The sequence below is a fragment of the Orcinus orca genome, chromosome 6, assembly GCF_937001465.1.
Source record: "Orcinus orca chromosome 6, mOrcOrc1.1, whole genome shotgun sequence".
NCBI lineage: Eukaryota > Metazoa > Chordata > Mammalia > Artiodactyla > Delphinidae > Orcinus > Orcinus orca.
Genome location: NC_064564.1, coordinates 120,046,739 through 120,073,796, shown reverse-complemented (window position 1 = coordinate 120,073,796; position 27,058 = coordinate 120,046,739). Strand labels below are relative to the sequence as shown.

General features: G+C 67.2%; 2 protein-coding genes across 5 annotated transcripts; both read left to right on the top strand.

Annotated features, from left to right (window-relative positions):
* The first annotated feature begins 535 nt into the window (after positions 1-535).
* Positions 536-3,609, top strand: FUT7 (fucosyltransferase 7). The gene is made up of 3 exons (XM_033415119.2): positions 536-1,340; positions 1,784-1,925; positions 2,018-3,609. The coding sequence occupies exons 2-3, from the start codon at positions 1,913-1,915 to the stop codon at positions 3,031-3,033; spliced, it is 1,029 nt and encodes a 342-aa protein (XP_033271010.1). The 5' UTR covers positions 536-1,340; positions 1,784-1,912; the 3' UTR covers positions 3,034-3,609.
* Positions 3,610-5,493: 1,884 nt separating this feature from the next.
* Positions 5,494-25,786, top strand: ABCA2 (ATP binding cassette subfamily A member 2). 4 transcript variants are annotated; one of them, XM_049711155.1, is made up of 48 exons: positions 5,494-5,681; positions 9,325-9,418; positions 10,409-10,520; positions 10,602-10,765; positions 11,060-11,187; positions 11,318-11,428; positions 11,738-11,956; positions 12,237-12,607; positions 12,871-13,030; positions 13,870-13,998; positions 14,088-14,255; positions 14,327-14,423; positions 14,545-14,718; positions 14,787-14,889; positions 14,968-15,082; positions 15,605-15,795; positions 15,894-16,044; positions 16,120-16,324; positions 16,441-16,605; positions 16,693-16,873; positions 16,972-17,184; positions 17,271-17,467; positions 17,555-17,737; positions 17,893-18,077; positions 18,532-18,652; positions 18,918-19,154; positions 19,233-19,439; positions 19,692-19,794; positions 19,896-20,215; positions 20,288-20,501; positions 20,592-20,697; positions 20,796-20,907; positions 20,984-21,044; positions 21,127-21,301; positions 21,440-21,555; positions 21,640-21,787; positions 21,889-22,012; positions 22,135-22,267; positions 22,408-22,525; positions 22,639-22,817; positions 22,901-23,042; positions 23,112-23,246; positions 23,624-23,727; positions 23,810-23,902; positions 24,003-24,105; positions 24,202-24,339; positions 24,414-24,620; positions 25,039-25,786. In XM_049711155.1, the coding sequence occupies exons 1-48, from the start codon at positions 5,616-5,618 to the stop codon at positions 25,072-25,074; spliced, it is 7,314 nt and encodes a 2,437-aa protein (XP_049567112.1). In that variant the 5' UTR covers positions 5,494-5,615; the 3' UTR covers positions 25,075-25,786. The 4 variants fall into 4 exon arrangements, with proteins under 4 accessions (XP_049567112.1, XP_049567114.1, XP_049567113.1 ...); XM_049711156.1 differs by lacking the exon at positions 5,494-5,681 and adding an exon at positions 6,194-8,479; XM_049711157.1 differs by lacking the exon at positions 16,972-17,184.
* The last annotated feature ends 1,272 nt before the right edge of the window (positions 25,787-27,058 follow it).

Here is a 27,058-nt window from a genome sequence, read left to right as displayed (position 1 = left end):
GGGGTGGTCTCCTCCGGGGCCCCTGTGCCAGGGAAGAGACGCCTGGGTGGGACCAAAGGCCCAGTGCCACTGTGGTCCTCTCTCTAAATGACGGGTGCCGGAAGGGCAGGGGTGGCAGCAGCTGTCTGCTCCGGTCAGGGCCTGACGCTGGCCCGCGGGAGCCAGGCCTGGCGGCTGCATCCACACCTTGGGCCACCAGATGGTTTCCGACCGATCCCGCAGGCCCCGCTCCGCCCCCCGGACGATGTTGCACAAGGCCTCACCGCAGCTCAGAGGTTATGCAGGGGGTGGGGAGCCTCAGAGGAGCCAAATTGCCCCCCTTCTCCTGGACTTGCCTCTGTCCCCCTCCATGGGTCTGCCACCAGCTCCCCGGTTCCTGCCCTGAGAGAACCAGCCAGTCCTCACCGGAGGGCGGGAGTTGGGGGAGGCCAGCAGCCCCGGGAGCCCGCGTGGATCAGGACAGGGACTTCGGGGCGATGGGAGGCGCCCAGGATGGCGTGGGCGGCAGATCCGACCACTGGTTCCTGGTTGCTGTTCCTTCCACGACACCCAGCCCGCAGCCTCCAAAAACTGGACTGGCCTGAGGCCTTTAGGACACTAGCATGAGGACTGGGCCTTGCCTAGCCACGTCCAGCCAGGTTGAAGGAAGCTGATGGCTGAGCGCAGGGTGCAGGCCAGAGCCAGGGCCGTCCAGCTCCGAGGAACCAGAGCAAAAGGGGAAGGAACAGGACCTCCATGCCTGGGCCTCCAGGGCTGGCCGGACGGCGGGGGAGGAGAGGGACTCTGGACTTCAGCCTTCCTTTTCCTGGAGCGGGTGCCAGCCCCCTGCCCACGTCAGGGACAGAGCGACTCCTTCCCTTTCCAGCCTGGAAAGCCCCCTCCCTGCCCCCACTCCCACCCTGGGCTGTGGGACCTGGAAGAAGAGACCTGGAGACCCCAAGGGCAGGCCTCCCACCCCAGGTTCCTGCAGCTCTTCCCGGCCCGGCCAGAACCTGGGCCCCGCCGCCGGGGCTTCCACAGACACGGTTCCTTGGGAGGGGAAAGAAGGTGTGGCAGCCCCACAGCCCACGCCGGGGCCAGGCCCAGCCCGGCACCTGCCCACCATGGGCATGTGCTGGGGCCTTGTGTGGGCAGACACTCCTAGGACCCCTGGACGGAACCCCTCTCTGGGAACCTGGGTTCTGGGACAAAGGTGTCCTAGAGGCAGCAGGGGTGGGGTGGGGTGGAGTGGCCCAATTAGAAGCAAAGAATAGGACAGACCTCAGCCTCCTGGCAAACAGCTGAGTGCAGCACATCTGCGGCAAGAGGGTCTGGGAGCCCACAGCGGAGCTGAACGGGCGGTGAGCAGGGGAAGTGGGTGATGACACAGCACTGGGGGAGGTGGTGCTGGCCGGGGCTCGGCTGGCCTCCGAGGGAAGCGTGCCTGCTGTCCACGGGCACCCCAGGCCTGGGCAGCAGGCAATAGCTGGGTGCTCAGTGGCTGGGCCACCCTTCTGGGGCGGGGGCCACCTCCGCTCAGGATGGCCTCCCTTTCCCTGAGGTCCCACGGGCCCTCTCCTCCTCCTGCCTCCCGTGCCTGCCCCGTGCGTCACCTCCAGGCCTTTCCAGAGGCCAGCCAGGTGGGGGACACGGTCCTGGACCCTGGCTGGGCGCCCTTCCTGTAGCCGCCTCCCCTCAGCAGCCAGAGGACTAGAGGGGGAGGCGGGGTGAGGATGGCAGCGATGCCATAGGTCACCTCGGGGCGGGGGCGGGAAGGTACCCTGGTTGCCCTCCTCCTGAGCAGATGAAAGGACGGCGTTTCCAGGTGGGGCTGGGTGCAGGGGGGCAGCCGTGATTTCGGGGCATCCCCGTGCAGCCGCGGCTGTGATTTGAGAACCTCCGGCTTCTCGAGTAATTAATCTGGGAGCTGCCAATGCGTAATGCCGGTGAGTGTCTGGTCTTCGGGGAAGCTTGGGCTGGGAGGATGGGGCCTGGGGTGAGCCCGAGGAGACAGCCTCTCTTCCTGTGTCCTGTGCAGGGGTAAGCCCCGCTCCAAGGCCTCGGGCTTTGGGGGGCCTGGCGGTAGCGGCTCTTCTCTCGGCCCTCTGGCTCCTGTGGCTGCTCAGATCGGCCCCTGGGGGAGCTCCGGCGCCCCAGCCCACAATCACCATCCTCATCTGGCACTGGCCCTTCGCCAGCCAGCCCCCAGAGCTGCCCAGCAATACCTGCAGCAGCTACGGTGTGGCCCACTGCCGCCTGACCACCAACCGCAGCCTGTTGGCCAGCGCCCACGCCGTGGTCTTCCACCACCGAGAGCTGCAGACCCGGCAGGCCCGCCTGCCCCTGGCCGAGCGGCCGCAAGGGCAGCCCTGGGTGTGGGCCTCCATGGAGTCGCCCAGCCACACCCGCGGCCTCGGCCGCCTCCGTGGGGTCTTCAACTGGGTGCTGAGCTACCGGCGTGACTCAGACATCTTCGTGCCCTACGGCCGCCTGGAGCCCCGTGAGGGGCCTGCGCCGCCGCTGCCGGCCAAGAGCAGGGTGGCCGCCTGGGTGGTCAGCAACTTCCAGGAGCGGCAGCGGCGCGTGCAGCTGTACCGGCAGCTGGCGCCCCACCTGCAGGTGGACGTGTTCGGCCATGCCAGCAAGCAGCCCCTGTGCGCCGACTGCCTGCTGCCCACCGTGGCCCGGTACCTCTTCTACCTGTCCTTCGAGAACTCCCAGCACCGAGACTACATCACCGAGAAGTTCTGGCGCAATGCGCTGCTGGCCGGCACGGTGCCCGTGGTCCTGGGCCCCTCGAGGGTCACCTACGAGGCCTTCGCCCCACCTGACGCCTTTGTGCACGTGGACGACTTCGGCTCGGCCCACGAGCTGGCCGCCTTCCTCGCTGGCATGAACGAGAGCCGCTATCGGCGCTACTTCTCCTGGCGAGACCGGCTCCGAGTGCGGCTGTTCGGCGACTGGCGGGAACGCTTCTGCGCCATCTGCGCCCGCTACCCCCACCTGCCCCGTGGTCAGGCCTACCAGGACCTCGAGGGCTGGTTCCAGGCCTGAACTCTGCCGGCTGGAGGAGGCAGGGGAAGGTGGCTGGGAGCCGGAGGTGTGGGCGGAGGCCTGGGTGTTGAAATCCAACCCCCCGGCATCCGACCAACCCCCATGGGCAACCCACAGGCTGACTTGGGGTCTGGGGATGGAGGCCAGGAAGCAGGAGTAGCCTTGGCAGGCTGCCCGGAGGTGGAGGCGGGTGGGCACTGGAGCCACTATTTGGGGGCAGAGGTGTGAGCAGGGAGGGAGCAATGGGGGTGCACGTCGCTGGGGCCCATCAGAGATGAGAGGCTACGGAGGCCCTCCCTCCCCACCTTGATCATACCTTGGGCCGGTCAAGGCTGTCCTCCTGAGGTCTGTGGGGGCAAAACCTGGGCCCCCGACCTCTGTAGCCACGGTCCCCTCGTCCGGGATGTGCAGGCTGGAGCCCCGCGTACAGACCTGTGTGGCCCGGACCCGAGACAGCCAACCAGCTTCTTGGGCTCTTGGCAGCCTGCAGTCAGTCCCCTCGGGGGAGGGGACACCAATCAATAAAGAAACAAAGGACACGGATGGCATGGCACGCGTCGAGTCTGCTTCCCGCTGCCACCCTGGCCACACGGGCCTTTGTCCTGGCTGGATCCCGCCCTCTCCATCCCAGACCTCTGTCCTCCCAGCTTGCTTCAGCCGCACTGAAAGGCACCGCACCAGAGAGCCTTCCCTGACTCCCCAAAGGCCTGGGGGCGGAGAGCAGAGGCCAAGGACAGAAATGCGGCTGGGGCGGGGGAAGGTGCCCCATCTCGAAGGCCTTGGGATTTCATTCTCGGGCTGCAGGGTGTCCGAGGTGTGACGAGGTCTGGTTTTTGACGGGGGGTTCCCTCTGACTGGTGGCTGGCGGCAGCACGGGCATCGAGGAGGCACCAGGGTTACTGCTGCAGCCGAGGGAGCCCTCGTGGCAGGCTGTGCGGGGGGAGGGGAGGCCGATGGTGAGCCTCCGGCTGGTACTGACAGGGCCCCAGGAGCGCGTTCGCCCCGGCCCCAGGTGGGGTGGGCAGCAGGTGGAGGCAGGAAGCTGCCCGCCCCCTTGGCGTGGCTTGTGGGAAAGGCCCACCGGTGACTTCCGGCCCTGCCCTAGCCCCGGTACTGGCCGAGGAGAAGGAAGTGTCCTCAGGCTGCTGGGTGGAGCGGTTGGGGATTGTGCTCTGCCCCTCTTCCCGGGACTGCTTCTCCTCGCCCGGTGAGGAAGGAGCTGGGACGGGGTGGGGAGGTGCGGCCCCCAGATCTGCCACTCAGTTTAGGATGCGTCTTCTTTGTGCAGCCCAGACGCTGGACACCACTCGGTTTGCCCGTCCCTTTCACAAGTTGGGAAACTGAGGCTGGGAGGAGCCATCAGAACCCACCGCCAGGCCTCTGTTCCCTGCAGGGGCCGGCCTGACCTCTGCTGGCCTCCCTGGGAATGGACCGCCCCACCCGGCTCAGACCCGGCCTCCGGCTGTCCCGCCGCTTGGCTCCGGCAGGCACCAAACCACCTCTGCGGAATTCACTGGACCCCAGACTCCCTGTGCAGAGGCCAGACTCACCCTCGCATATAGGGAGAAAAATGAGCCATTCACAGAGGGAGCAGCCTCAGTCTCCCCGAACTCCGGCCTACCCCGCCTGCAGGGAGCAGCTCTCTCTCTGGGTCCCTTCCCTTCCTCGTTGGGCCCAGGGAGCTGCAGCCCCGGCCGAGCCCAGCCAGGCCAGTCCTGCTACTTGGTCACCAAGCGGCTCATTCACAAGGAACGCAGGAAACTCTTACAGGGGTAGGGCAGCCCACCTGCAGCCCCTCTCACCAGCCCCACCCCCTCGTAAGGGGTACAGGTCGGGGCTGCACCCAGTGGGGCAGGAAAGCTGAGCCTTGAAGCAGGTGAGAGCAGGGCCCGCCCTGTGCACAGGTGGGATCTGCGTGCAAGGCGGAGCTCCCCTCCCCAGGTGTGGGCGGCTGCCTCCCTCCAGGCACCAAGTGCCCTGGGCACTGGGACCTGTCTCTTAGGTCCAGATGAAATTCCTGCCATCAGCCCTTCTGCGGGGAGGGCAAGGCGGAGGTGGGGACCTGGTGGGGGACGACCGCTCCCAGCATCCCCTCAGGGCGCCCTCGGCCAGGGCCAGTGACGACCTTGGGGTGCCTCTGTGGGAGGAGGGTTTCAAGGGGGTGGGGCGCTGCGCACAGGCCTGGCGCCCCTGGGAGAAGAGCGCCCTGGAAGGGAGTGAGTCGGGGGTCTTGGTTTTAGATGTGGGCTCTTGGGCGCGTCACTTCAACGCCTAGCGAGGTGGGGGGCGACCAGAAAGCCATTCTTGGCGGGTCAGAGCTCCAGGAACGGCCTGGACGGGGGCGGGCGGGGGGCCCGAGCAGCGGGCACCGGGCGGCCCCTTTAAGCGGGGACGGCGCAGGCGGGGGGCGGGCGCGAGCGGCTGTCGCCGCGGCCGCCGGGGCGGAGCCAGCGCCGAACCGGTCCCGGACGCCCGAGACGCCGCCCCGCGCGGGCGATGCCGAGCGGCGCGGCGGGCGGCGGGCGGCGGGGCGCGCAGAGGAGCGGGCCGCGGCGCGGAGGCGGCCGGAGCGCGGCCCCGCCATGGGCTTCTTGCACCAGCTGCAGCTGCTGCTCTGGAAGAACGTGACGCTGAAGCGCCGGAGCCCGGTGAGCGACCCCGCGCGCCGCGGGCCTGCGGGAGCGGGAGGCTGCGCGCACCGGGGCCGGCGGCGCGCTCCCCGCGAGCACGTGCGGCGGCCCGGCCGGGCACGCGCGGACCCCGGGCAGGCGGGGCGGAGGGCCGGAGACCCCTCACCCGCCCCCGCCCCTGCCCGCGCTCCGGCCTCCGGGGAGGGGGCTCGGCAGTGCCCGGCCCGCCGCCCGCGTCCGCTGACATTCGTGGTGCTCGGATGAGTCACGGAGCGGGCGTCCTCCACAACGCGCTCTCCGGGGCCAGCTTCGGGGGTGGGAGGTGGCCCTGGGACCCTGGGGTCTTGAGAGGCTCTGCTTCCCGGGGCAGAGGGCTGGCTGGGTGTATGGGTCCAGCTCAGAGGCTCTGTGGTCTCTGGGCCCAGCCCCCTGGCGCCCCTGCAGGGACCCTGCCCCTCCCCTCCGTGCAGCAGCCCTCTGTCCTTGGGCAGGCACCTCTCCTCCCCCCTCCCCCGCCCACATCCACTGGCCCTTGCTCCTGCCTTCTCACCACCGGCAGTGTCCTTGCTGTGCCAGCCTCAGCCAGCCTGAGTCCCTGCATCCTTTTGTCCTTTGGGGCCATCCTCCCTGAAGCTGATCCACTCTCTGATCTCCCCCACCCAACCTCCTCTGGGGACTGGGTCGTGCTGTTCGGAGCTGTGACCACCCCAGCTCTCTGCCCTGTGCCTGAGGTTGCAGGGCACAGCAGCTGTCAGGGGCAGAAGCCCCGGTGAGGGGCGGTGCCGGGGTGGGACGGATGTCATCATGCCGACCGTCACTGCTCTGGCCCTGGGAAGGACAGGGGCATCTCCTGCTGGCCTGCCCAACCGGCAGCAGCCACACACACCAGAGAGGCCTGGGCAGCTCGGGTTCCTGACTGGGCCCTGGGGATTTTCCAGGATGGGGCCCAGAGCAGGTCAGGGTCTGGAGATGGAGCCTGAGGCGGAGGCATCCTCTTGCCCGTCTGGGGTCTGGGAGGCTCCTGTTCCCCCTGGCCCCGGGACCCCTTGGGCTGACCAGCTCCTGCCTGGGTCCCTCCTTGAGAGGGGTTTTGAAGTGCACAGTGGGAAACCCAGGCCTGCAGCTGGGCAGGGTGGCCATCGTCGCCGGGGCCTGGCAGGATTCCCCTGGGCACCTGGCCCTGGCAGGGAGCCAGGGCTGTGTACACTCCCTGCCCGGGGCGCCCGGGGCTGGCTGGCACTGGGCTCCATGATCAGGCCTGCAGCCTCGGGCAGCCTCTGGCGCACCTTTCTCCACCTCAGGTTTTGGGTCACTGGTGACAGCAGGGCAGGATCCGGGGATGAAGGGGGACTGGGACATGGGCATGCAGGAGTATCAGCCCCAGAGTTCTTGGCAGGAGGGACCCCCAGGGGCTGGGAGCAGAGGCTCCAGTGACGGCCCCAGCATCCACGGGGGACCCCGAGGCTCGGGGAAGGGAGCAGTGGCTTGTTGGGTACCTGACAAGCAGGTGGGAGGTGCCCACTGACCTACACCCAGGAGTGGCTCCCGCGTGCCAGGTTGGACCTCCCCCAGAGCCTTCCTTGCCCCTGCCCCGCGGCACTCCAGGGCACGGTTAGGCATCTGGAGGTTCTCGGTCTGTGGCCACAACAAACCAGAAATTCCTCCTCCAGGGTGGCTGAGGCCTTGCTGGGCCCACGCCATGGGCTGGGGCTGGCTAGATGTCGGGCACAGTCCCCCACTTTTCTGGGAGGGTCTTGGGCTTCACACTTGGACCCCTGGGCTTGGCTGGCAGAGGTTGTACCCTGCGTGCTGTGTGCCTTGCTGAGGGGGGCGTGTGTCCTGTGGAAAGCTTGGTCTGGGGAGTAGAAACCAAGGATCTCTGTGCCCTGCTTGCTCCCTCTTCCCAAGCTCTGTGCCTCGGTTTCTCCATCTGTCAGTGTGGCCTGTGCCCTCTTAGCTGGACATCGTTCTACCCTGGGGCCATAGGCTACTCCTGGTGGGGGGACCAGGTCACTGTCACCAAGTCCCTGGAGTGGGGGGCAGCACCTCCATCCTCAGGCCTCACCTATTCTCCCCTTGACGCAGGAGGAGGGGGCCCGGAGTGGGACAGCATGGGGTGGCAGGCTGGCCTCCAGGAACAGGGGTTTGACCACCTTGCAGGCCGCTGGGTGGGGCGCCCAGGTGGGGCTGAACCTGTACTGCCTGCCGTAACCAGATGCCCTTCTGGCCGCCCGCCCGCCAAGCAGGCCTCCCTCCTCCCAGCAGCACGTGCGCGGCCGTTGCTATAGCAATGAGGAGGCAGCGAGGCCTGTTGCTGCAGTTACTGGTGGAGGTGCCTGGTGGCAGGGCGGGTGCGGCTGGGGCTGGCCCCGCGGCCATGACCCTGGCCTCCCGCATGCCGCTTGCACACAGCCACCCTCGCGCTGCGTGCGTGTGGCAGGCGCCTCTCCCAGTCCACGATGCCTCCTTGGCTGGCCCTGGGCTGGATCCTGGCTCCGGGTGGGGGTGGAGGCTGGCGCGGGCTGGCGCGGGCGTGGGGCGCAGACACACGGCGGGGTGTTCCAGACCACAGAGCTCTATTGTCAAAGCCCAGTAAACAGGGCAGCAGCTGCCCCCGCCCCGGGGCACCGGGCTCGGGCCCTGGGCCAGAGGGAGCGCCACTCACTGGGGGCTCTGAAGTCTGTTTGGGGTGGGGGGTGAGGGTGAAGCAACCCTGGTGCCTCTGGGAAGGGTTGGGGGTGGTCCCCCAAAGAGCAGCCGGCCCGAGGTCCTCCTCCCCCTTGCACTCCTCCCTGCCCGAGCCAGGAGAGGTGGAGGTAAGAATGGCAAAGTCCTTCCGTTTTCCAGGTGAGACAGAGAGAAGTCTGGGCTCCTAGGCCCCTGGTACTTCTTTGCCACTCCGAGCAGGTCCCAGCAGGGCTCACCTTGGTACCCAGCCTGGAGTGGCAGGAGCTGCCCTGGGAGCCCTGAGATGATGCCCCAGGCAGGCAGGGCCACTGCGCCGGCCTGAGTCACCTGGGGTGACGGAGAGGGGCCGGGGCAGAAGGAGGGACCTGTGCCTCAGGGACTGGGGGCTGTCAGACCCCTGAGCAGGTCCTCCGGGAGGCTCAGGGCCCTGGGCTACAGCCAGGCCTCCCCGCCTAGGCCCTTGTGTGGGGGTGTGACGGCGCCACAGTGGCGGGAAGGAGGGCTGACCCTGGGGGCGTGCGGGAGCTGCAGGCCAGTCCAGAGACTGCCTCCGAGATCTTGCCCAGGCGCCCCTGCGGATGGGAGAGAAGATGAGCTGGGCAGACACAAGGGTCAGAGTGGACCACAAGCTGGCTGATTTGTCTCTGCTGGCCTTCAGTGTGACAAGCAGAATCTGGGCTGGGGGTGGGAGACCTGATTTGCTTGAGCCGGATGACGCTGACCTTCTCACTCTTCAAAGAGGTCCTGGAAAGAAGGGGCCGTGATCTCTGTGGCCCTGGGGGGGCCTGGCGTGACCTTCTGTGGCCCTGGGGGAGCATGGAGGGTCCGGGCTGGGCTGGGCTGGCCCTGCGGGGAGGGTGGCGTGTGTCTGGTAGGGAGAGGAGGGTTTGGCTTTGTCCTGCCCAGCGCTGGGCAGGTGGCGTGGGGGGCCGGGCCGCCCCGCACAGTGGCTCACTCAGCCTGCCCTTCCCAGTGGGTCCTGGCCTTCGAGATTTTCATCCCTCTCGTCCTCTTCTTCATCCTGCTGGGGCTTCGGCAGAAGAAGCCGACCATCTCTGTGAAGGAAGGTGAGGGGCCTGGGGGGAGGGGAGGGGCCCGGGCACAGCCGGGTGGGCGGGGAGGGCAGGCCCTCACTGCAGCACACACGCACGTCCCGGTGCAGTCTGAGTGCCCGTCCCCCGGCGCGGGCCCTGGCCATGCCTGCTGGCCGGGCCGGAGGACGTGGCTGGCCACGCGGCTGCGAGGTGACCGAGGCGCCCGTTTCTCACTGTTCTCCTCTGTTCTGTTCTGCCCCTCCCCCGCACGGTCTCTGTCCTCCTCCCGGGCCTGCATGCAGTCTGTAAGTGCGCGGCCGCCGCCTCCTGGCTGGCCCGGGCGGCAGCCACGGGAGCCCTGCGGGGCCTCCTGGTGCGGCTTGAGCCCTCCCCCGCCCGCTCGCTTGCATTAACAGCCCCTCCTGGCCAGCTGGGTCCTGCAGGGCCCCCTGCCCGCTGTCAGGAGCGGCTGGCTCTCGGTGGGTGGGGGTGGGGGAGGTCAAGGGTGGAGGCCCCTGGACCACAGTGGCTCCCAGGTCAAGCTCCTCGGGGTCAACCCTCTGTCTGTGGGGTTGCCTGGCCCCGCCTTGCTGGGCTGGGGTGCCTGGCCACTCTCCACTCAGACCCTTGTGGGCTCCTGCATTCACTCTGCTAACCAGCTGGCCAGAGAGGTCAGAGGTCGCTGCCCAGGAGGGGCCCCCGTGCTCCCCTGGGCCCTGTGGGCAGTGCCGCATCGGAATCCTCGGGAAAGGTGTCAGAGCATTTTGGCCTTGACTGGCCGAGGGAAGGGGGGCGCTCCGGGAGTTGTCGGGAAGGGATGGTGAGATGCCCTTTGACCTCTGACCTGCTGGGTCATTTGCACTAGAACTCTTGGTCCTCTGTTTCTTGTCTGCTGCCTGAAGCTGCTTTTCCTTCCTGACTTTCTCTAAATCTCTTTTCTCGGCCTGTCTCCCTCCCCCTTCTTGATTCCTCCCTCTCTCCCCCCGGCCCCGCCCTGGGCCCTCTCACCTGCCCGCCCCCCAGCCTTCTACACGGCAGCCCCCCTCACCTCTGCCGGCATCCTGCCCGTCATGCAGTCGCTGTGCCCGGATGGCCAGCGGGACGAGTTTGGCTTCCTTCAGTACGCCAACTCCACGTGAGTGCCCCCTCGGACCTCGGCTGCCCCCCATCCCAGGCCTAGGCGACCTGCGGATGACATCCAGTGGTGGTGGTGCAGGGTCACGCAGCTGTTGGAGCGTCTCAACCGCGTGGTGGAGGAGGGCAACCTGTTTGACCCCGCGAGGCCCAGCCTGGGCTCGGAGCTCGAGGCGCTGCGCCAGCACCTGGAGGCCCTCAGATCTGGCCTGGACACCTGGGAGAGCCACCTTGACCGACCTGCAGGTGCGCCCTGGGTGGGTGGGGCAGTGCGTCTGCTGCAGGCGGCCAAGCCCCGAGCTCTAGTGTCAGCTGGGTTTGAGGCCCAGCTCGTTCGCTTCCTGCCCTGGGCCTGCGTGTGCCTTGGGCCCTGCTACCTACACGCTGGCTCTGAGTTCTCAGGGTGCACGTGCTTGGGGCCTGGCGCGCCACCCGCCACTGTGACCGAGCTGTGATGCCGGGAGCTCAGCTCTGAGGCTGTCCGGGGCACGTCGGCCCCAGGCAGGGCTGGCCTTCAGCCCCATCCTTCTACCTGTCCAGTGTCCTCCTTCCCTCTGGACTCGGCGGTCAGGGACCCACGGGAGCTCTGGCGTTTCCTGACGCAGAACCTGTCGCTGCCTGATGGTACGGCCCAGGCTCTCCTGGCCGCCCAGGTGGACCTGCCTGAGGTGAGGTGTCTGCTTCCGGGGACGCTCCCGGCCCTGGCCTCTCCGCTCCGCCCTCCCCTGGTTTCGGGTGGGAAATGCAGGGCCGCCAGCCTGCGCCCCCAGCCTGAGCCGTGACCCCCGCGCGCTCTAGGTGTATCGCCTGCTTTTTGGTTCTTCACCTGCCCTGGATGCGGGGTCGGGCATCCCCAGGGATCCGGAGCCCTGGAGCCGCCGGGGCAGCAATCCCCTATTCCGGATGGAGGTGAGGGGGACTTTTAGTGGGATGGGAGACATGTTGCCTGCTTCTGGGTGGGTGTCTCTGCTTGGGTGGGTAAGATAGGGGCCCCCTTAGGGGTGAGGGAGAGTCCCCAGGAGTTTGTGGTTGGCACGGGGAGGGGATGGTGATGTGTCTCCGTCCCTACCCGCCCGCCCCCCCCAACCTATTGTTGCAGAACCTGGGTGGTCTCAGACCTGGCACAGTGGGTGGGGCAGGGTCCCCATCTTGGGCCAGGCCCTTGGTTTCCTCTTGGTGGGGGCTCCTTCTCAGCTGTTCCCCCGCACCCTGCCCCAGGAGCTGCTGTTGACCCCTGCCCTCCTGGAGCAGCTCACCTGCACTCCAGGCTCCAGGGAGTTGGGCCGGATCCTCACGGTGCCCCAGGGTCAGGAGACAGCGCTGCAGGGCTACCGGGACGCCATCTGCAGGGGTCAGGCTGCAGTGCGTGCCCAGCGCTTTTCTGGGCTGGCCGCTGAGCTCCGGAACCAACTGGATGTGGCCAAGATTGCCCAGCAGGTGAGGCCCTGCCTGCCAGCTGGCCCACAGGTCTGCTGCCAGGGCTCCACGGCGTCACGGCACTCCTGGGCCTGAGGCTGTGCACGGGTGTGCCTGCGGCCCTATAAATGCTGTGCCTTGTGCCCCCTGCCCCCCAGCCTGCTCCCCTCCTCCCATCTCGTGTCCCCGGAGGGTGTCCTCCTCATTCTACCCTGACCTCATCACCCATCTGCAGACCAGCCCCCAGACGCTGTTCCCTTCCCTGGGCCTGTGTTTCCCCACTTGCCCCGTTTCCCCTCAGCTGGGCCTGAATGCCCCCAACGGCTCCGCCCCGCAGCCGCAGCCAGCCCCTCCCCGGCGGCTGCAGGCGCTGCTGCAAGACCTGCTGGACGCCCAAAAGGTTCTGCAGGATGTGGATGTCCTCTCGGCCCTGGCCCTGCTGCTGCCTCAGGGTGCCTGCACGGGCCGGCCTCCTGGGCCCCCAGCCAACGGCCCTGGCGGGGCGGCCAACGGCACCGGGGCTGGGGCAGGCGTGGGCTCCAACACCACGTCCGAGGAGGGTGCCCCGTCCGCTGCAGCCCCGGCCTCCTCCTCGGACGTGCTGCAGGGCCAGTGCTCAGCCTTTGTGCAGCTCTGGGCGGGCCTGCAGCCCATCCTGTGTGGCAACAACCGGTAGGTGGGTGGCAGGAGAAGGTGAGGGTGGGGGGAAGACAGGTGGGGGCGGGGCCCAACCCCAGGCCTGCTTCTGACGCCCCCTCCCTGGGCTCGGTCCACTGCCCCCACTCCACCTCCATCAATTGACACTTGGACCTGCTCTGAAGCCCCGCCCCTCGCCCCTCCCTGCCAACGCCCCACTCCACCCTGAAGCCCCGCCCCACGCCCCTCCCTGCCAACGCCCCACTCCCCCCTGAGGTCTCACCCGCCACCCGCCCCAGCACCATCGAGCCCGAGGCGCTGCGGAGGGGCAACATGAGCTCCCTGGGCTTCACGAGCAAGGAGCAGCGGAACCTGGGCCTCCTCGTGCACCTCATGACCAGCAACCCCAAGGTCCTGTACGCGCCAGCGGGCTCCGAGGCAGATCGCGTCATCCTCAAGGTGCGCGCGTCTGCCGTGTGATGCACTTGGCCTGCGTGTGTCGTCTGGGACAGGAACTGGAGGAGCTGAGCAAAGGGTTCTGCAGGCTGGGGTCCCCTGAGCAGAAGGGGGCAGGTGGTGTGGTTCGTAGAATGGGCACGGGAGGGGTGCGGCCCTGGCTCTCCAGCTCTGGCTCGGCTCTGTGGGTGAGGGGACCTGTAGGCAGGACGTTTTGGAGGCTGCCTTGGGGAGGCACTGGATGGCTGGTGTGGTGCAGGGTCCTGGCCTGGCTGGATATGGCCAGGGCCGGGCAGTGCTGGTGAGGATAGAGGAGGGGCCGCATGCAGAAACCGTCCAGAGCAGCATCCAGTGGGTGAGATTTGGGCGGGGCAGCTGGGTGGTTTGGGGCCAGCTGAGGGCACGGTGTCTGTGGCCATCCCAGGGTAGAGTTCCTGTCTGGAAATAGTAGAAACCAGGGCTGGAAATGGCCCAGGAAAGGGAGAGGCTGTGGAGGGGGTCCCTAGGATGACCACGGGGGAGGACGAGGACCAAGTGTCAGGGCTGCCCAAGAGATGCGTGGAGCGGTCCCCCAAAGGAGCAGGGAAGGTATTTGTGGGGCGGGGACCGGAGGCCGTGCTTCTCTGGTAGCTGGGCAGAGGGGCTTTCAGCGGAGGCGCTGAAGAGAGGCCTGGAGGGGGAGGGCTTGGAGCTTCCAGGTAGAATCTGGCCAGACCAAGATTAGTGCTTGGTGGGGACTGGCCAGTGGTTGGCCCCCAGCCATGGGGGGAGGCAAGGAGTGAGAATCCCCTTGCTGGCCGGGGTCCTTGAATGAGCTCATGCTCTGCCCTCACCCTCTGCAGGCCAACGAGACCTTCGCCCTCGTAGGCAACGTGACTCACTACGCCCAGGTCTGGCTCAACATCTCAGCTGAGATCCGCAGCTACCTGGAGCAGGGCCGGCTGCAGCAACACCTGCGCTGGCTGCAGCAGGTGCTGGGGGTGCTGGGCTGGGGTGGGGGTGGCACGGAGCCCACTCTGTCCTCAGGCCACCCTCTGAGCTGGCCTCCCTCACCCCCCAGTATGTGGCAGAGCTGCGGCTGCACCCGGAGGCACTGAGCCTGTCGCCAGAGGAGCTGCCGCCTGCCCTGCGCCAGGACAACTTCTCCCTGCCCAATGGCTCGGTCCTCCTGCAGCAGCTGGACACCATCGACAATGCGGCCTGCGGCTGGATCCAGTTCATGTCCAAGGTGAGTGGGCGAGCCCCGCGGTCTGCTGGTGCCTGGGGTCGGCTCTGAGGATGCCCCTTCCCTCCCCGCAGGTGAGTGTGGACATCTTCAAGGGTTTTCCCGACGAGGAGAGCATCGTCAACTACACCCTCAACCAGGCTTACCAGGACAACGTCACCGTGTTTGCCAGTGAGCCAGTCCCCTGGGCAGGTCCCGGCCCCTGCTTCTCTGCCTCCCCCCTCCCCTAGTCCCTCCCCGCCCCACACCCCTTGACACCCGGTCCTCGGCCCCGCCCCTCGTCCCGTCCCAGGCGTGATCTTCCAGACCCGCAAGGACGGCTCCCTGCCACCCCACGTGCACTACAAGATCCGCCAGAACTCCAGCTTCACTGAGAAAACCAACGAGATCCGCAGGGCCTACTGGCGGCCGGGGCCCAACACCGGCGGCCGCTTCTACTTCCTGTATGGCTTCGTCTGGATCCAGGGTGAGGGCCGGCCCTGGGGCCGCGGGGGGCGGGGCACGGCCTCCGCTGACCGCTGCCCCCCACCGCAGACATGATGGAGCGCGCCATCATTGACACCTTCGTGGGCCACGACGTGGTGGAGCCAGGCAACTACGTGCAGATGTTCCCCTACCCCTGCTACACACGGGACGAGTGAGTGTGGACCGAGTGCTGGGTGCCTGGGGCTGGCGTGGAGCCCCACCTTCACGCCCCTCCCCTCCCCCTCCCCAGCTTTCTGTTTGTCATCGAGCACATGATGCCGCTCTGCATGGTGATTTCCTGGGTCTACTCTGTGGCCATGACCATCCAGCACATTGTGGCGGAGAAGGAGCATCGGCTGAAGGAGGTGCGGGGTTGGAGCAGAAGAGATGAAGGAGAGGGAGAAGAGGGGAGGGATGGAGGGGGAGATGGGGGAGGGGAGAAGAGGGGAGGGATGGAGGGGGAGATGGGGGAGGGGAGAAGAGGGGAGGGATGGAGGTGGGGAATGGGGGCGGTAAAGATAGAGGTTAGGGCTTCCCTGGTGGTGCAGTGGTTGAGAGTCTGCCTGCCGATGCAGGGGACGCGGGTTCGTGCCCTGGTCCGGGAAGATCCCACATGCCGCGGAGCGGCTGGGCCCGTGAGCCATGGCCGCTGGGCCTGCGTGTCTGGTGCCTGTGCTCCGCAATGGGAGAGGCCACAACAGTGAGAGGCCCCCGTACCGCAGAAAAAAAAAAAAAAAGAAAGAAGTTAGAGAAGGGGGAGGACTACAGGTGAGGGGGGTAGCTGTGGGCAGCCCTCCCTCCCCGGACCTGGGCTGGCAAGGCAGGGGCAGGGTGTTCCTTCCTGGTGCCCCCGTCCCAAGGTCTCATGCCCGCCCGCCTGCCCACAGGTGATGAAGACCATGGGCCTGAACAATGCCGTGCACTGGGTGGCCTGGTTCATCACGGGCTTTGTGCAGCTCTCCATCTCGGTGACGGCGCTGACCGCCATCCTCAAGTACGGCCAGGTCCTCATGCACAGCCACGTGGTCATCATCTGGCTCTTCCTGGCCGTCTACGCCGTGGCCACCATCATGTTCTGGTGAGCGCTTGTGGCTGGCAGCGGGCTGCAGGGTGGGCCTCGAGGGTGGCTCCGAGCGTTCAGGCGTGGCTGACAGCCATGGCCCTGCGTGCCCCCAGTTTCCTGGTGTCCGTGCTGTACTCCAAGGCCAAGCTGGCATCGGCCTGCGGCGGCATCATCTACTTCCTGAGCTACGTGCCCTACATGTACGTGGCGATCCGCGAGGAGGTGGCCCACGACAAGATCACCGCCTTCGAGAAGTGCATCGCGGTGAGGGTCGTGGGGGGTGGGCCGGGGTGGGGGTGTCCAGCCTCCTCTCCCCCACTGACACTGCCGTCTCCTCAGTCCCTGATGTCCACGACAGCCTTCGGCCTGGGCTCCAAGTACTTCGCCCTGTACGAGGTGGCGGGCGTAGGCATCCAGTGGCACACGTTCAGCCAGTCGCCCGTGGAAGGGGACGACTTCAACCTGCTCTTGGCTGTCACCATGCTGATGGCAGACGCAGTCGTCTACGGTGTGCTCACGTGGTACATCGAGGCCGTGCACCCAGGTGCCAGCCCTTGGGAGGGGTGCGGGAGGGGAGGAGGAGGCTGTCTCTAGGGGGACCCATGGCCTGGGGTAGACAGTGACCCCAGACCCTGGGTCAGCCTCCCCTCTACCCCATAGGCATGTACGGGCTGCCCCGGCCCTGGTACTTCCCACTGCAGAAGTCCTACTGGCTGGGCAGCGGGCGGACGGAAGCGTGGGAGTGGAGCTGGCCATGGGCTCGCGCGCCGCGCCTCAGCGTCATGGAGGAGGACCAGGCCTGTGCCATGGAGAGCCGGCGCTTGGGTGAGCGGGCACCAGGGCGGGGACGGGCAGTGGCTGAGCTTCAGCGGCTGGAGGCAGCCCTGGCGCTGACCCTCGGCCCTGGTGCAGAGGAGACGCGGGGCATGGAGGAGGAGCCCACCCACCTGCCGCTGGTGGTCTGCGTGGACAAGCTCACCAAGGTCTACAAGAACGACAAGAAGCTGGCCTTGAACAGGCTGAGCCTAAACCTCTACGAGAACCAGGTGGTGTCCTTCCTGGGCCACAACGGGGCTGGCAAGACCACTACCATGTGAGTGTGTGGGGGTCGGCCCGGAGTTCCTGACGGAGCGGGCGGCAGGGAGGGCTCCCTGCAGGAGGTGGGGGCCATGACCCCGCCTCCCCGCCCAGGTCTATCCTCACCGGCCTGTTCCCACCGACATCGGGTTCGGCCACCATCTACGGGCATGACATTCGCACGGAGATGGACGAGATCCGCAAGAACCTGGGCATGTGTCCCCAGCACAACGTGCTCTTCGACCGGCTCACGGTGGAGGAGCACCTCTGGTTCTACTCGAGGCTCAAGAGCATGGCCCAGGGGGAGATCCGCAAGGAGATGGACAAGTGGGTGGGGCTCGGGTGGGAGGCGAGGCTGCGGGCAGAGGCACCGGCTCCCGAGGGCTGGTCCGACCCTCCTGTCCTGCTCTCAGGATGATCGAGGACCTGGAGCTCTCCAACAAGCGGCACTCGCTGGTGCAGACGCTGTCCGGCGGCATGAAACGCAAGCTCTCCGTGGCCATCGCCTTTGTGGGCGGCTCCCGTGCCATCATCCTGGATGAGCCCACGGCCGGCGTGGACCCCTACGCACGCCGCGCCATCTGGGACCTCATCCTGAAGTACAAGCCAGGTGGGCGGGGCGCGGGGTGGGTGTGAGCAGCCCCCTGCCCAGCCCTGCCTGGCCGCCCGCCCCGACCCCAATCCTGACCTCCCGCAGGCCGCACCATCCTCCTGTCCACCCACCACATGGACGAGGCCGACCTGCTTGGGGATCGCATTGCCATCATCTCCCACGGGAAGCTCAAGTGCTGTGGCTCCCCGCTGTTTCTCAAGGGTGCTTACGGGGATGGCTACCGCCTCACGCTGGTCAAGCGGCCTGCCGAGCCCGGGGACCCCCAAGGTCTGTGCTGAGGCTGCCTACCCCGGACCCCTTCCCAAGACCAGTGAGGTGGAGGGGCTGGGCCCTCACCATTGCCCCAGTGGGCCCAGGGTGCTGGTTGGGCCTGGCTCACACTCTCCGCCAGCCCCTGAGTGAAGCCTTCCCTACCCTCGCAGAGCCAGGGCTGACAGCCAGCCCCCCAGGTCGGGCCCAGCTGAGCAGCTGCTCCGAGCCCCAGGTTTCCCAGTTCATCCGCAAACATGTGGCCTCCTGCCTGCTGGTCTCGGACACCAGCACCGAGCTCTCTTACATCCTGCCCAGCGAGGCCGCCAAGAAGGGAGCCTTTGAGCGCCTCTTTCAGGTGTGGGGGTGGGGCTGGGCTGGTGGAGGGGTTGGGGCTCAGGGGAGAGGTCAGTGTAGGAGGTGGAGCTGCCCAGGAGGTGTGTTCAGCAGAGGAGGTGGGGCTGGTAGAGGAGGTGGAGCTGGGGTAGGGCTCGGGGGCAGGGCCAGCAGAGGTGGGGCTGCAGGGTGAGGTGGGACTGCTGGAGGAGGTGGGGCTGGGATCAGGGGTGGGGCCAGTGGAGGAGGCGGGGCTGGAGGGGAGGTGGGACTGTTGGAGGAGGCGGGGCTGGGCTCAGGGGCGGGGCCAGTGGAGGAGGCGGGGCTGGAGGGGAGGTGGGACTGTTGGAGGAGGCGGGGCTGGGCTCAGGGGCGGGGCCAGTGGAGGAGGCGGGGCTGGAGGGGAGGTGGGCCCAACCCTCCCTGTGCGGTCCCCCCTCCCACCCTGAGGTGGGCCTCACCTAGCTCTTTCACAGCACCTGGAGCGCAGTCTGGATGCTCTGCACCTGAGCAGCTTTGGGCTGATGGACACGACACTGGAGGAGGTGTTCCTTAAGGTATCGGAGGAGGACCAGTCGCTGGAGAACAGCGAGGCAGGTGAGAGGCTCCAGAGCGGCTGACCAGCTCTGCCCCTGCCCCCACCCCCCTACTCCACCAGGTCCGGACTTGGGCCTCACTCTTCCTCTGTCTGTGGGGCCAAGGGTCTTAGGCGGGAATAAGGGTGCAGATCTCCCCAGGGTCAGGCTGGGTCTGGGCCCCTCCGTGGGTAGGTGAGTGTGGAGGCTGGGGTCCTGGACGGGCCTGCAGGTGGCAGGCAGCCTTGCGCCCCATATCCCCTTCCGTGGCTTCTCTGCCGCTGCAGACGTGAAAGAGTCCAGGAGAGACGTGCTGCCGGGGGCCGTGGACTCATGGTCGAGGGAGGGTCACGCTGGCAACCTGGCCCGGTGCGCAGAGCTGGCACAGTCACAGGTGTCGCTGCAGTCTGCGTCCTCGGTGGGCTCTGCCCGTGGTGACGAGGGGGCCGGCGACACCGATGTCTGTGGCGACTACCGCCCCCTCTGTGACAACTTGCAGGACCCCGACAACGTCAGCTTGCAAGGTGGGCGGCGTCTGGGTGGGGCCGCAGGGTCCCTGGAGGGTGGTTAGGGCCCCCTGCTCAGCAGCCCCTCCCGTGCAGAGGCCGAGGCGGAGACCCTCTTGCGGGTCGGCCAGGGCAGCCGCAAGCTGGAGGGCTGGTGGCTGAAGGTGCGCCAGTTCCACGGGCTCCTGGTGAAGCGCTTCCACTGTGCTCGACGCAACTCTAAGGCGCTGTCCTCTCAGATCCTGCTACCTGCCTTCTTTGTCTGCGTGGCTATGACGGTGGCACTCTCCGTCCCAGAGATCGGTATGGCTGCCCGGCCAGGCATCAGGACGTCTGTCCTGCTCGGGAGCTGTGTGGGGAACCCGCACTTGCTCTGGGCCTGGGCGCTGCGCCTGAGGCTGGTGGGCATGCTCCTAGGCTCATCTGGGATTCCTGCCTCCTTGGGGTCCAGACCCCAAGCTTGGGCCCTGTGGGTATTGGGAAGAGGGGACCTGGGCCTAGGGGATGCTGGCAGGCCATAGAAACCTGCTCAGGCTTCCCCATGCGCCCCACCAGGCGACCTGCCCCCGCTGGTCCTGTCTCCCTCCCAGTACCACAACTACACCCAGCCCCACGGCAACTTCATCCCCTATGCCAACGAGGAGCGCCGAGAGTACCGGTGAGGCCGTGGGACAGGCTGCCCTGCGGGGTGGGGGCCGGTGCGAGAGCTGGGAGGGGGGGTCCTGTCCCCGAACCCAGACTGGCTCTGTGCTCTCTCAGATTGCGGCTGTCCCCCGACGCCGGACCCCAGCAGCTGGTGAGCACCTTCCGGCTGCCGTCAGGCGTGGGCGCCACGTGTGTGCTCAAGTCTCCGGCTAACAGCTCGCTGGGGCCCACGCTGAACCTGAGCAGTGGTGAGTCGCGCCTGCTGGCCACGCGGTTCTTCGACAGCATGTGCCTCGAGTCCTTCACGCAGGGGCTGCCGCTGTCCAACTTTGTGCCGCCCCCACCCTCGCCTGCCCCGTCTGACTCCCCCGTGTCCCTGGACGAGGACCCGCCGCAGGCCTGGAACACCTCCCTGCTGCCCACCTCCTCGCCAGGTACCGGCTGGTGGGGATGCCTGGGGCTCGGGGCAGCACGGGCTGGGCTGACTCTGCCCGCTGTGCCCACAGAGAACTGGACATCGGCACCCTCCCTGCCACGCCTGGTGCGGGAGCCCGTCCGCTGCACCTGCTCTGGGCAGGGCACCGGCTTCTCCTGTCCCGGCAGTGTGGGCGGGCACCCGCCCCAGATGCGGGTGGTCACGGGTGACATCCTGACCGACATCACCGGCCACAATGTCTCTGAGTACCTGCTCTTTACCTCCGACCGCTTCCGGCTGCACCGGTGAGCCAGGCGGGAGGGGCGCGCTGGCCGTGGGCGAGGAGCGGACACCCATCTCCCGCCTGGCTCACCAGTCCTCGGCTTGCTGCCCAGGTACGGGGCCATCACCTTCGGCAACGTCCAGAAGTCCATCCCAGCCTCGTTTGGCGCCCGGGCCCCAGCCATGGTGCGGAGGATCGCGGTGCGGCGGGCAGCCCAGGTGAGCGCCGCTTGGCCCCGGGCCCCGGCCCTTCTGGCCCTCGCCCGAGGTCTGCAGGGACCGACGTGGCTCTCGGGGTCTCTGTGTACTCCCCGCAGGTTTTCTACAACAACAAGGGCTACCACAGCATGCCCACCTACCTCAACAGCCTCAACAATGCCATCCTGCGTGCCAACTTGCCCAAGAGCAAGGGCAGCCCTGCGGCCTATGGTGGGTGAGCTGGGGCGGGGGGTGGGCCAGGCCGGGCACAGAGCAGGCCCCTGAGGCTGCCCTCCCTGTGCCGCAGGCATCACCGTCACCAACCACCCCATGAACAAGACGAGCGCTAGCCTCTCCCTGGATTACCTGTAGGTGCGGGGGCGGGCGGGGGCGGAGGGCGCCGCTGTGGGACTGCGTGCCGCGCAGGGCTGAGGGCCGCCTCGCCCCCAGGCTGCAGGGCACGGATGTGGTCATCGCCATCTTCATCATCGTGGCCATGTCCTTCGTGCCGGCCAGCTTCGTGGTCTTTCTGGTGGCTGAGAAGGCCACCAAGGCCAAGCACCTGCAGTTTGTCAGCGGCTGTAACCCTGTCATCTACTGGCTGGCTAACTACGTGTGGGACATGGTGTGCCCCCAGACCCCTGGCTGTCCCGTCCCCCCCCCGTCCCCTGCTGGGCCCCCGGTTCTGCCCCCGGGCCCCCCACCCCCGCCCCCAGGCCTCACCCCCTCCCTGGCCCCTCACCTGCCACCCCTGCTCTGGTAGCTCAACTACCTGGTCCCGGCCACCTGCTGTGTCATCATCCTATTTGTGTTTGACTTGCCGGCCTACACGTCACCCACCAACTTCCCCGCCGTGCTCTCCCTCTTCCTGCTTTACGGGTAAGGGGGAGTGGGCGGGCGGGGGGAGTGGGCGCAGGGCAGGCTCGGGCCGCCCAGTGACCTCCGCCCGCCTGCCACCCGCAGGTGGTCCATCACCCCCATCATGTACCCGGCCTCCTTCTGGTTCGAGGTCCCCAGCTCGGCCTATGTGTTTCTTATCGTCATCAACCTTTTCATCGGCATCACGGCCACCGTGGCCACCTTCCTACTGCAGCTCTTTGAGCATGACAAGGTGGGGCGGGGCGGCGGGATGATGGGATGGCGGGGCGCTGGGGTGATGGGATGGTGGCACGGCGGGGCTGAGGCTGTGCCCTGACCCCCGTGACCCTCCAGGACCTGAAGGTTGTCAACAGTTACCTGAAAAGCTGCTTCCTCATCTTCCCCAACTACAACCTGGGCCACGGACTCATGGAGATGGCCTACAACGAGTACATCAACGAGTACTACGCCAAGATCGGTGAGGCCGGCAGGGGGTGACAGCGTGCGGCCCTGGGCGGGGAGGCTGAGGGGCTTCCGGGCCTGGGGGCGAATGGGGGCTCCTGAGGCCCCAGGCCCAGCCCTGAACCAGCTGCCCCACAGGCCAGTTTGACAAGATGAAGTCCCCGTTTGAGTGGGATATTGTCACCAGGGGCCTGGTGGCCATGACGGTCGAGGGCTTCGTGGGCTTCCTTCTCACCATCATGTGCCAGTATAACTTCCTGCGGCAGCCGCAGTGAGTGGGGGCGCGCCGGGCGACTCACGGGGCGGAGGGGTGGGGCCAGGCTGGGCGCTGCCTTCCTTCCCGCCGTGGCCGCAGTGGGGCAAGCGCTGGGCGATGGCGGGGGTCCCGGCCATGCCCTCGTGTCCTCCCAGGCGCATGCCCGTGTCGACAAAGCCCGTGGAGGACGACGTGGACGTGGCCAGCGAGCGGCAGCGAGTGCTGCGGGGCGACGCTGACAACGACATGGTCAAAATCGAGAACCTGACCAAGGTGGGCCCTGGGCGGGTGGGGGCGGGGCTCGGGGTAGGGTGGGGCCCAGGTGGAGTCCGCCGGGTGGTGGCCCGCCTGCCCCGCTGAGTGGGCCGCCCGCTCACCTCTGACAGGTGTACAAGTCGCGGAAGCTCGGGCGCATCCTGGCTGTGGACCGCCTGTGCCTGGGCGTGCGTCCTGGCGAGTGCTTTGGCCTCCTGGGCGTCAACGGCGCGGGCAAGACCAGCACCTTCAAGATGCTGACGGGCGACGAGAGCACGACGGGGGGCGAGGCCTTTGTCAACGGGCACAGGTGCGGGGCACGGGTGTGGGCGGGCGGTGTCTGGGTGGGCGGGGCGACGGCAGTGACCCGTGCTGACGGCGCTGTGTCCTCAGCGTGCTCAAGGAGCTGCTCCAGGTGCAGCAGAGCCTGGGCTACTGCCCACAGTTCGACGCCCTGTTCGATGAGCTCACGGCCCGGGAGCACCTGCAGCTGTACACGCGGCTCCGCGGCATCCCCTGGAAGGATGAGGCCCGGGTGAGGGTCGCCCGGCGGGGGATGGGGCTGGTGTGTAGCGTGGGCCCCTGACGTCATTCTCCCTCCCAGGTGGTGAAGTGGGCCCTGGAGAAGCTGGAGCTGACCAAGTACGCGGACAAGCCTGCCGGTACCTACAGCGGAGGCAACAAGCGGAAGCTGTCGACAGCCATTGCCCTCATCGGGTACCCTGCATTCATCTTCCTGGTGAGCCCGGGGGTGGGATGGGGGTCCAGTGCCCCGGCTTTGTCTTTGTGGGGGGCCCGGGGGTGGGATGGGGGTCCAGTGCCCCGGCTTTGTCTTTGTGGGGGGCCCGGGGGTGGGATGGGGGTCGGGTGCCCTGCCTTTGTCTTTCTGGGGGGCCCGGGGGTGGGATGGGGGTCAAGTGCCCCGCCTTTGTCTTCCTGGGGGGCCCGGGGGTGGGATGGGGGTCCGGTGCCCCGCCTTTGTCTTTGTGGGGGGCCCGGGGGTGGGACGGGGGTCGGGTGCCCCGCCTTTGTCTTCCTGGGGGGCCGGGCAGGAAGCAGCTGGTGGGGCTAGCTGGGGTGAACGGGTCCAGCAGCTGAGCCTGGCACCACCCCCAGGACGAGCCCACCACAGGCATGGACCCTAAGGCTCGGCGCTTCCTCTGGAACCTCATTTTGGACCTCATCAAGACAGGGCGCTCGGTGGTGCTCACTTCGCACAGGTCCGCTCGCCCCCGCCCCCCCCCGCCCCTGCACATCGGGCCCTCCCCACCTCCCGTGCCAGCCTGTGCGTCTCGCCCTCAGCATGGAGGAGTGCGAGGCGCTGTGCACGCGGCTGGCCATCATGGTGAACGGGCGCCTGCGCTGTCTGGGCAGCATCCAGCATCTGAAGAACCGGTGAGCAGCGGGGGCGGCAGGGACGGTGGGCTGTGGGCCGCGGCAGGCGGAGGCTGGGCTCCCCTGGCGGCCGGGCTGGGGCCAAGGGCCTGTCCCGCAGGTTCGGGGACGGCTACATGATCACGGTGAGGACCAAGGGCAGCCAGAACGTGAAGGACGTGGTGCGGTTCTTCAGCAGGAACTTCCCGGAGGCCGTGCTCAAGGTGGGCGGGGCCCCGGGGCGAGGGGCGGGGCCCCGGGGCGAGGGGCGGGGCGGGGCGGCACTGCCCGAGCGGCCTCTGACCACTGTGCCCCGCCAGGAGCGGCACCACACAAAGGTGCAGTACCAGCTCAAGTCGGAGCACATCTCGCTGGCGCAGGTGTTCAGCAAGATGGAGCAGGTGGTGGGCGTGCTGGGCCTCGAGGACTACTCAGTCAGCCAGACCACCCTGGACAACGTGAGTGCCCTGGGCCGGGGCCGCCGGGCCCCCCTGGGCGGGCCCCCACCCACCCCCTTGTCCCTGCCCACCAGGTGTTCGTGAACTTCGCCAAGAAGCAGAGCGACAACCTGGAGCCGCAGGAGGCAGAGCCCCCCTCGGCGCTGCAGTCCCCGCTGGGCCGCCTGCTCAGCCTTTTCCGGCCTCGGCCCCCCACCACTGAGCTGCGGGCGCTCGTGGCCGACGAGCCCGAGGACCTGGACACGGAGGACGAGGGCCTCATCAGCTTCGAGGAGGAGAGGGTGAGCAGGGTCCTAGAGTCAGGGCAGCCAAGCCGGCCAGAGAGCCCAGGCTCGGGATGGGGGTGGGGCTGGGGGGTGGCCCTGGACCCCTGCTGTCCTGAGCTCACGGGAACAGAGGGACCCGCCTGATGGTCAGGGCTATAGTGGACACAGGAGGCCTGGGCACAGGCAGAGGAGACAGACCCACACAGACCCCAGCACCGCTTGGAAACGGAGGGCATGTCAGAGACAGGCAGAGCGGAGGTGGGGGGAGCAGAGCCTGGGGACAGCAGACACCGGCCTGGCAGAGGCAGGCCACACGGGGAGCTGACCCCTGAGAGGAAGCTCAGGGCGGACAGAGGTGGCAGAGCCTGCGTGCGGGCCAGCCTGGGGCAGGCGTGGGGCCAGACGCCCGACCAGGCCTGTCCCTGTCCCCCAGGCCCAGCTCTCCTTCAACACGGACACGCTCTGCTGACCGCCGGAGCTGGGTCAAGGTCACGCTGTGGGAACGGAAGTCGGGCAGCGGCTGAGGTCCCACCCTGTGTCCCCAGTGCCCGCCCGCCAAGGCCCTGGAGTGGGAGGTCCAGGACCGAGGGCTTCAGGCCCCTCCAGCCCCGCCCTCCTCGGCCATCGCGCCGCCCTCCCCTCATTGTGCCAAAGGCTGGCCCGGCCCCGGGCTGCGCACACCCTCACCCTGCTCTGCCTTAAAGCCTTGGGGTCTGGCCAGCCCCTCGCCTGCCCAGCTCTGCCTACCACCCCCAGGGCCACGGGGTGACCCGGGCTGCCAGGCACCGCCCGACTTCTCCTGGCGACCCCTGCCCTCCTGAACGGGCGGTTCTCTTACCCCCAGTTTGGATGGTGGCTGCTGCCAGCCTGGGACTGGGGGGCGGGGCTAGGTCCCACCCAAGGCGCCTGTTCATTTTGCTTCAGGACGAGCCTCGTCACCCCGGTTTCCCACAGGGAGCCGTTGTCGTGGGCCGGGGAGGGGGCTGCCACGGGGCAGTGGGCCGGGTAGCAGAAATGGGGAAGCTGGCCCCACCGGCCCGGTGAGGGGCCGGACCCCCTCCCCACCCCCTCCAGCTGCCATTGCTCTCCCACCCAGCTTGGCCCCCTGCCCGCCCACCCGGGAGCCAGACCCGTACGGAGTGCACAGATGTTTGTTTTAAATAAATAAACAAAAAAGTTCACGCCAGCTTGCGTGTGTAGGGTGGGGTGTGGAGTGAAGGTGGGCGTGCTGGATGCCAAGGTACAGCCCCTGCCCCGTAGGCCAGGCTCAGGGTGGGGGAGGGTGACTGGGTCAGCCTGGAGGAGGGGTGGGCTCCTCCCCCTGCAGGCCGGGGCTCAGGAGAGAAGAGTTTCCAACACAGGGATGAGGTCGAGGACAGCAGCCCTGGGACCTCGGGCCAGGCCGAGCCTGCCCCGCAGGGACTGTGAAAGGAGGAGGGCGGGCAGCCCCCAAGGGCCCTCGGGGGGCTGCTCTGTGGGTGGCAGGGACGGCGGGGAGGGTTGCTTAGGGACAGTGCAAGTGGCTGGGGTAGGTTGTGGTCTGGTTAATGTTGGTGACCACAGGTTTGTTCTCACTTCTTTAAAAACTTTGAAACATGGTAGAAATTTCATACAATGCAAGTGGATAGAAAACACAAATTGAATGTCTGTGTTTGTACTCGTCAGAGGTCAGCCTGCAGGATACACACAAGCATAGGCTCAGAGTGACATACACTAATGGGTAGTTTTTCAGTTTGCTGGGTTTCTCTCTCCCACTTGGCCTGGTTTGCTAGGGCTGCCATAACAAAGTACCATAACCGCGGCGCCTTAAACACCGGATGTTTACTCTCACCGTCTGGGGGCCAGAAGCCCAAGATCGAGGTGTCGGCAGGTTGGAGCCTCCCGAGGCTGTGAGGGACGGTCTGCTCCCTGCCCTCCCAGGTGCTGGTGGTTTTCTTTGGGGCCTTTGGCTTTGGAAGCGTCACCCCCATCTCTGCCTCCACCTTCACACAGGGCTCTCTCCCTGTGTGTGTGTCCACATCTCCCCCTTTTTTATATGTATGTATATATTTTAAAAACATGTATTTTTGGCTGTGTCGAGCCTTAGTTGCGGTATTCGGGATCTTCGTTGCGGTGCGTGGGCTTCTCTCTAGTTGTGGCCTGCATGCTTAGTAGTTGTGGCGCGCAGGCTTAGTTGTCCCATAGCATGTGGGATCTTAGTTCCCCGACCAGGGATCGAACCCAGGTCCCCTCCTTTGGAAGGCAGATTCTTAACCACTGGACCACCAGGGAAGTCCCTCCCCCTTTTTATAAGGACACAGCCATATTGGGTTAGGGCCCATCGTAATGACCTCATCTTAACTTGATTACTTCTGTAAAGATCCCCTCTCCAGATATGGTCACATTCTGAGGGGTGGGGGCTTGGGGAGGAGGACTTCATATGAATTTGGAGGGGACACAGTTCAGCCTGTAAC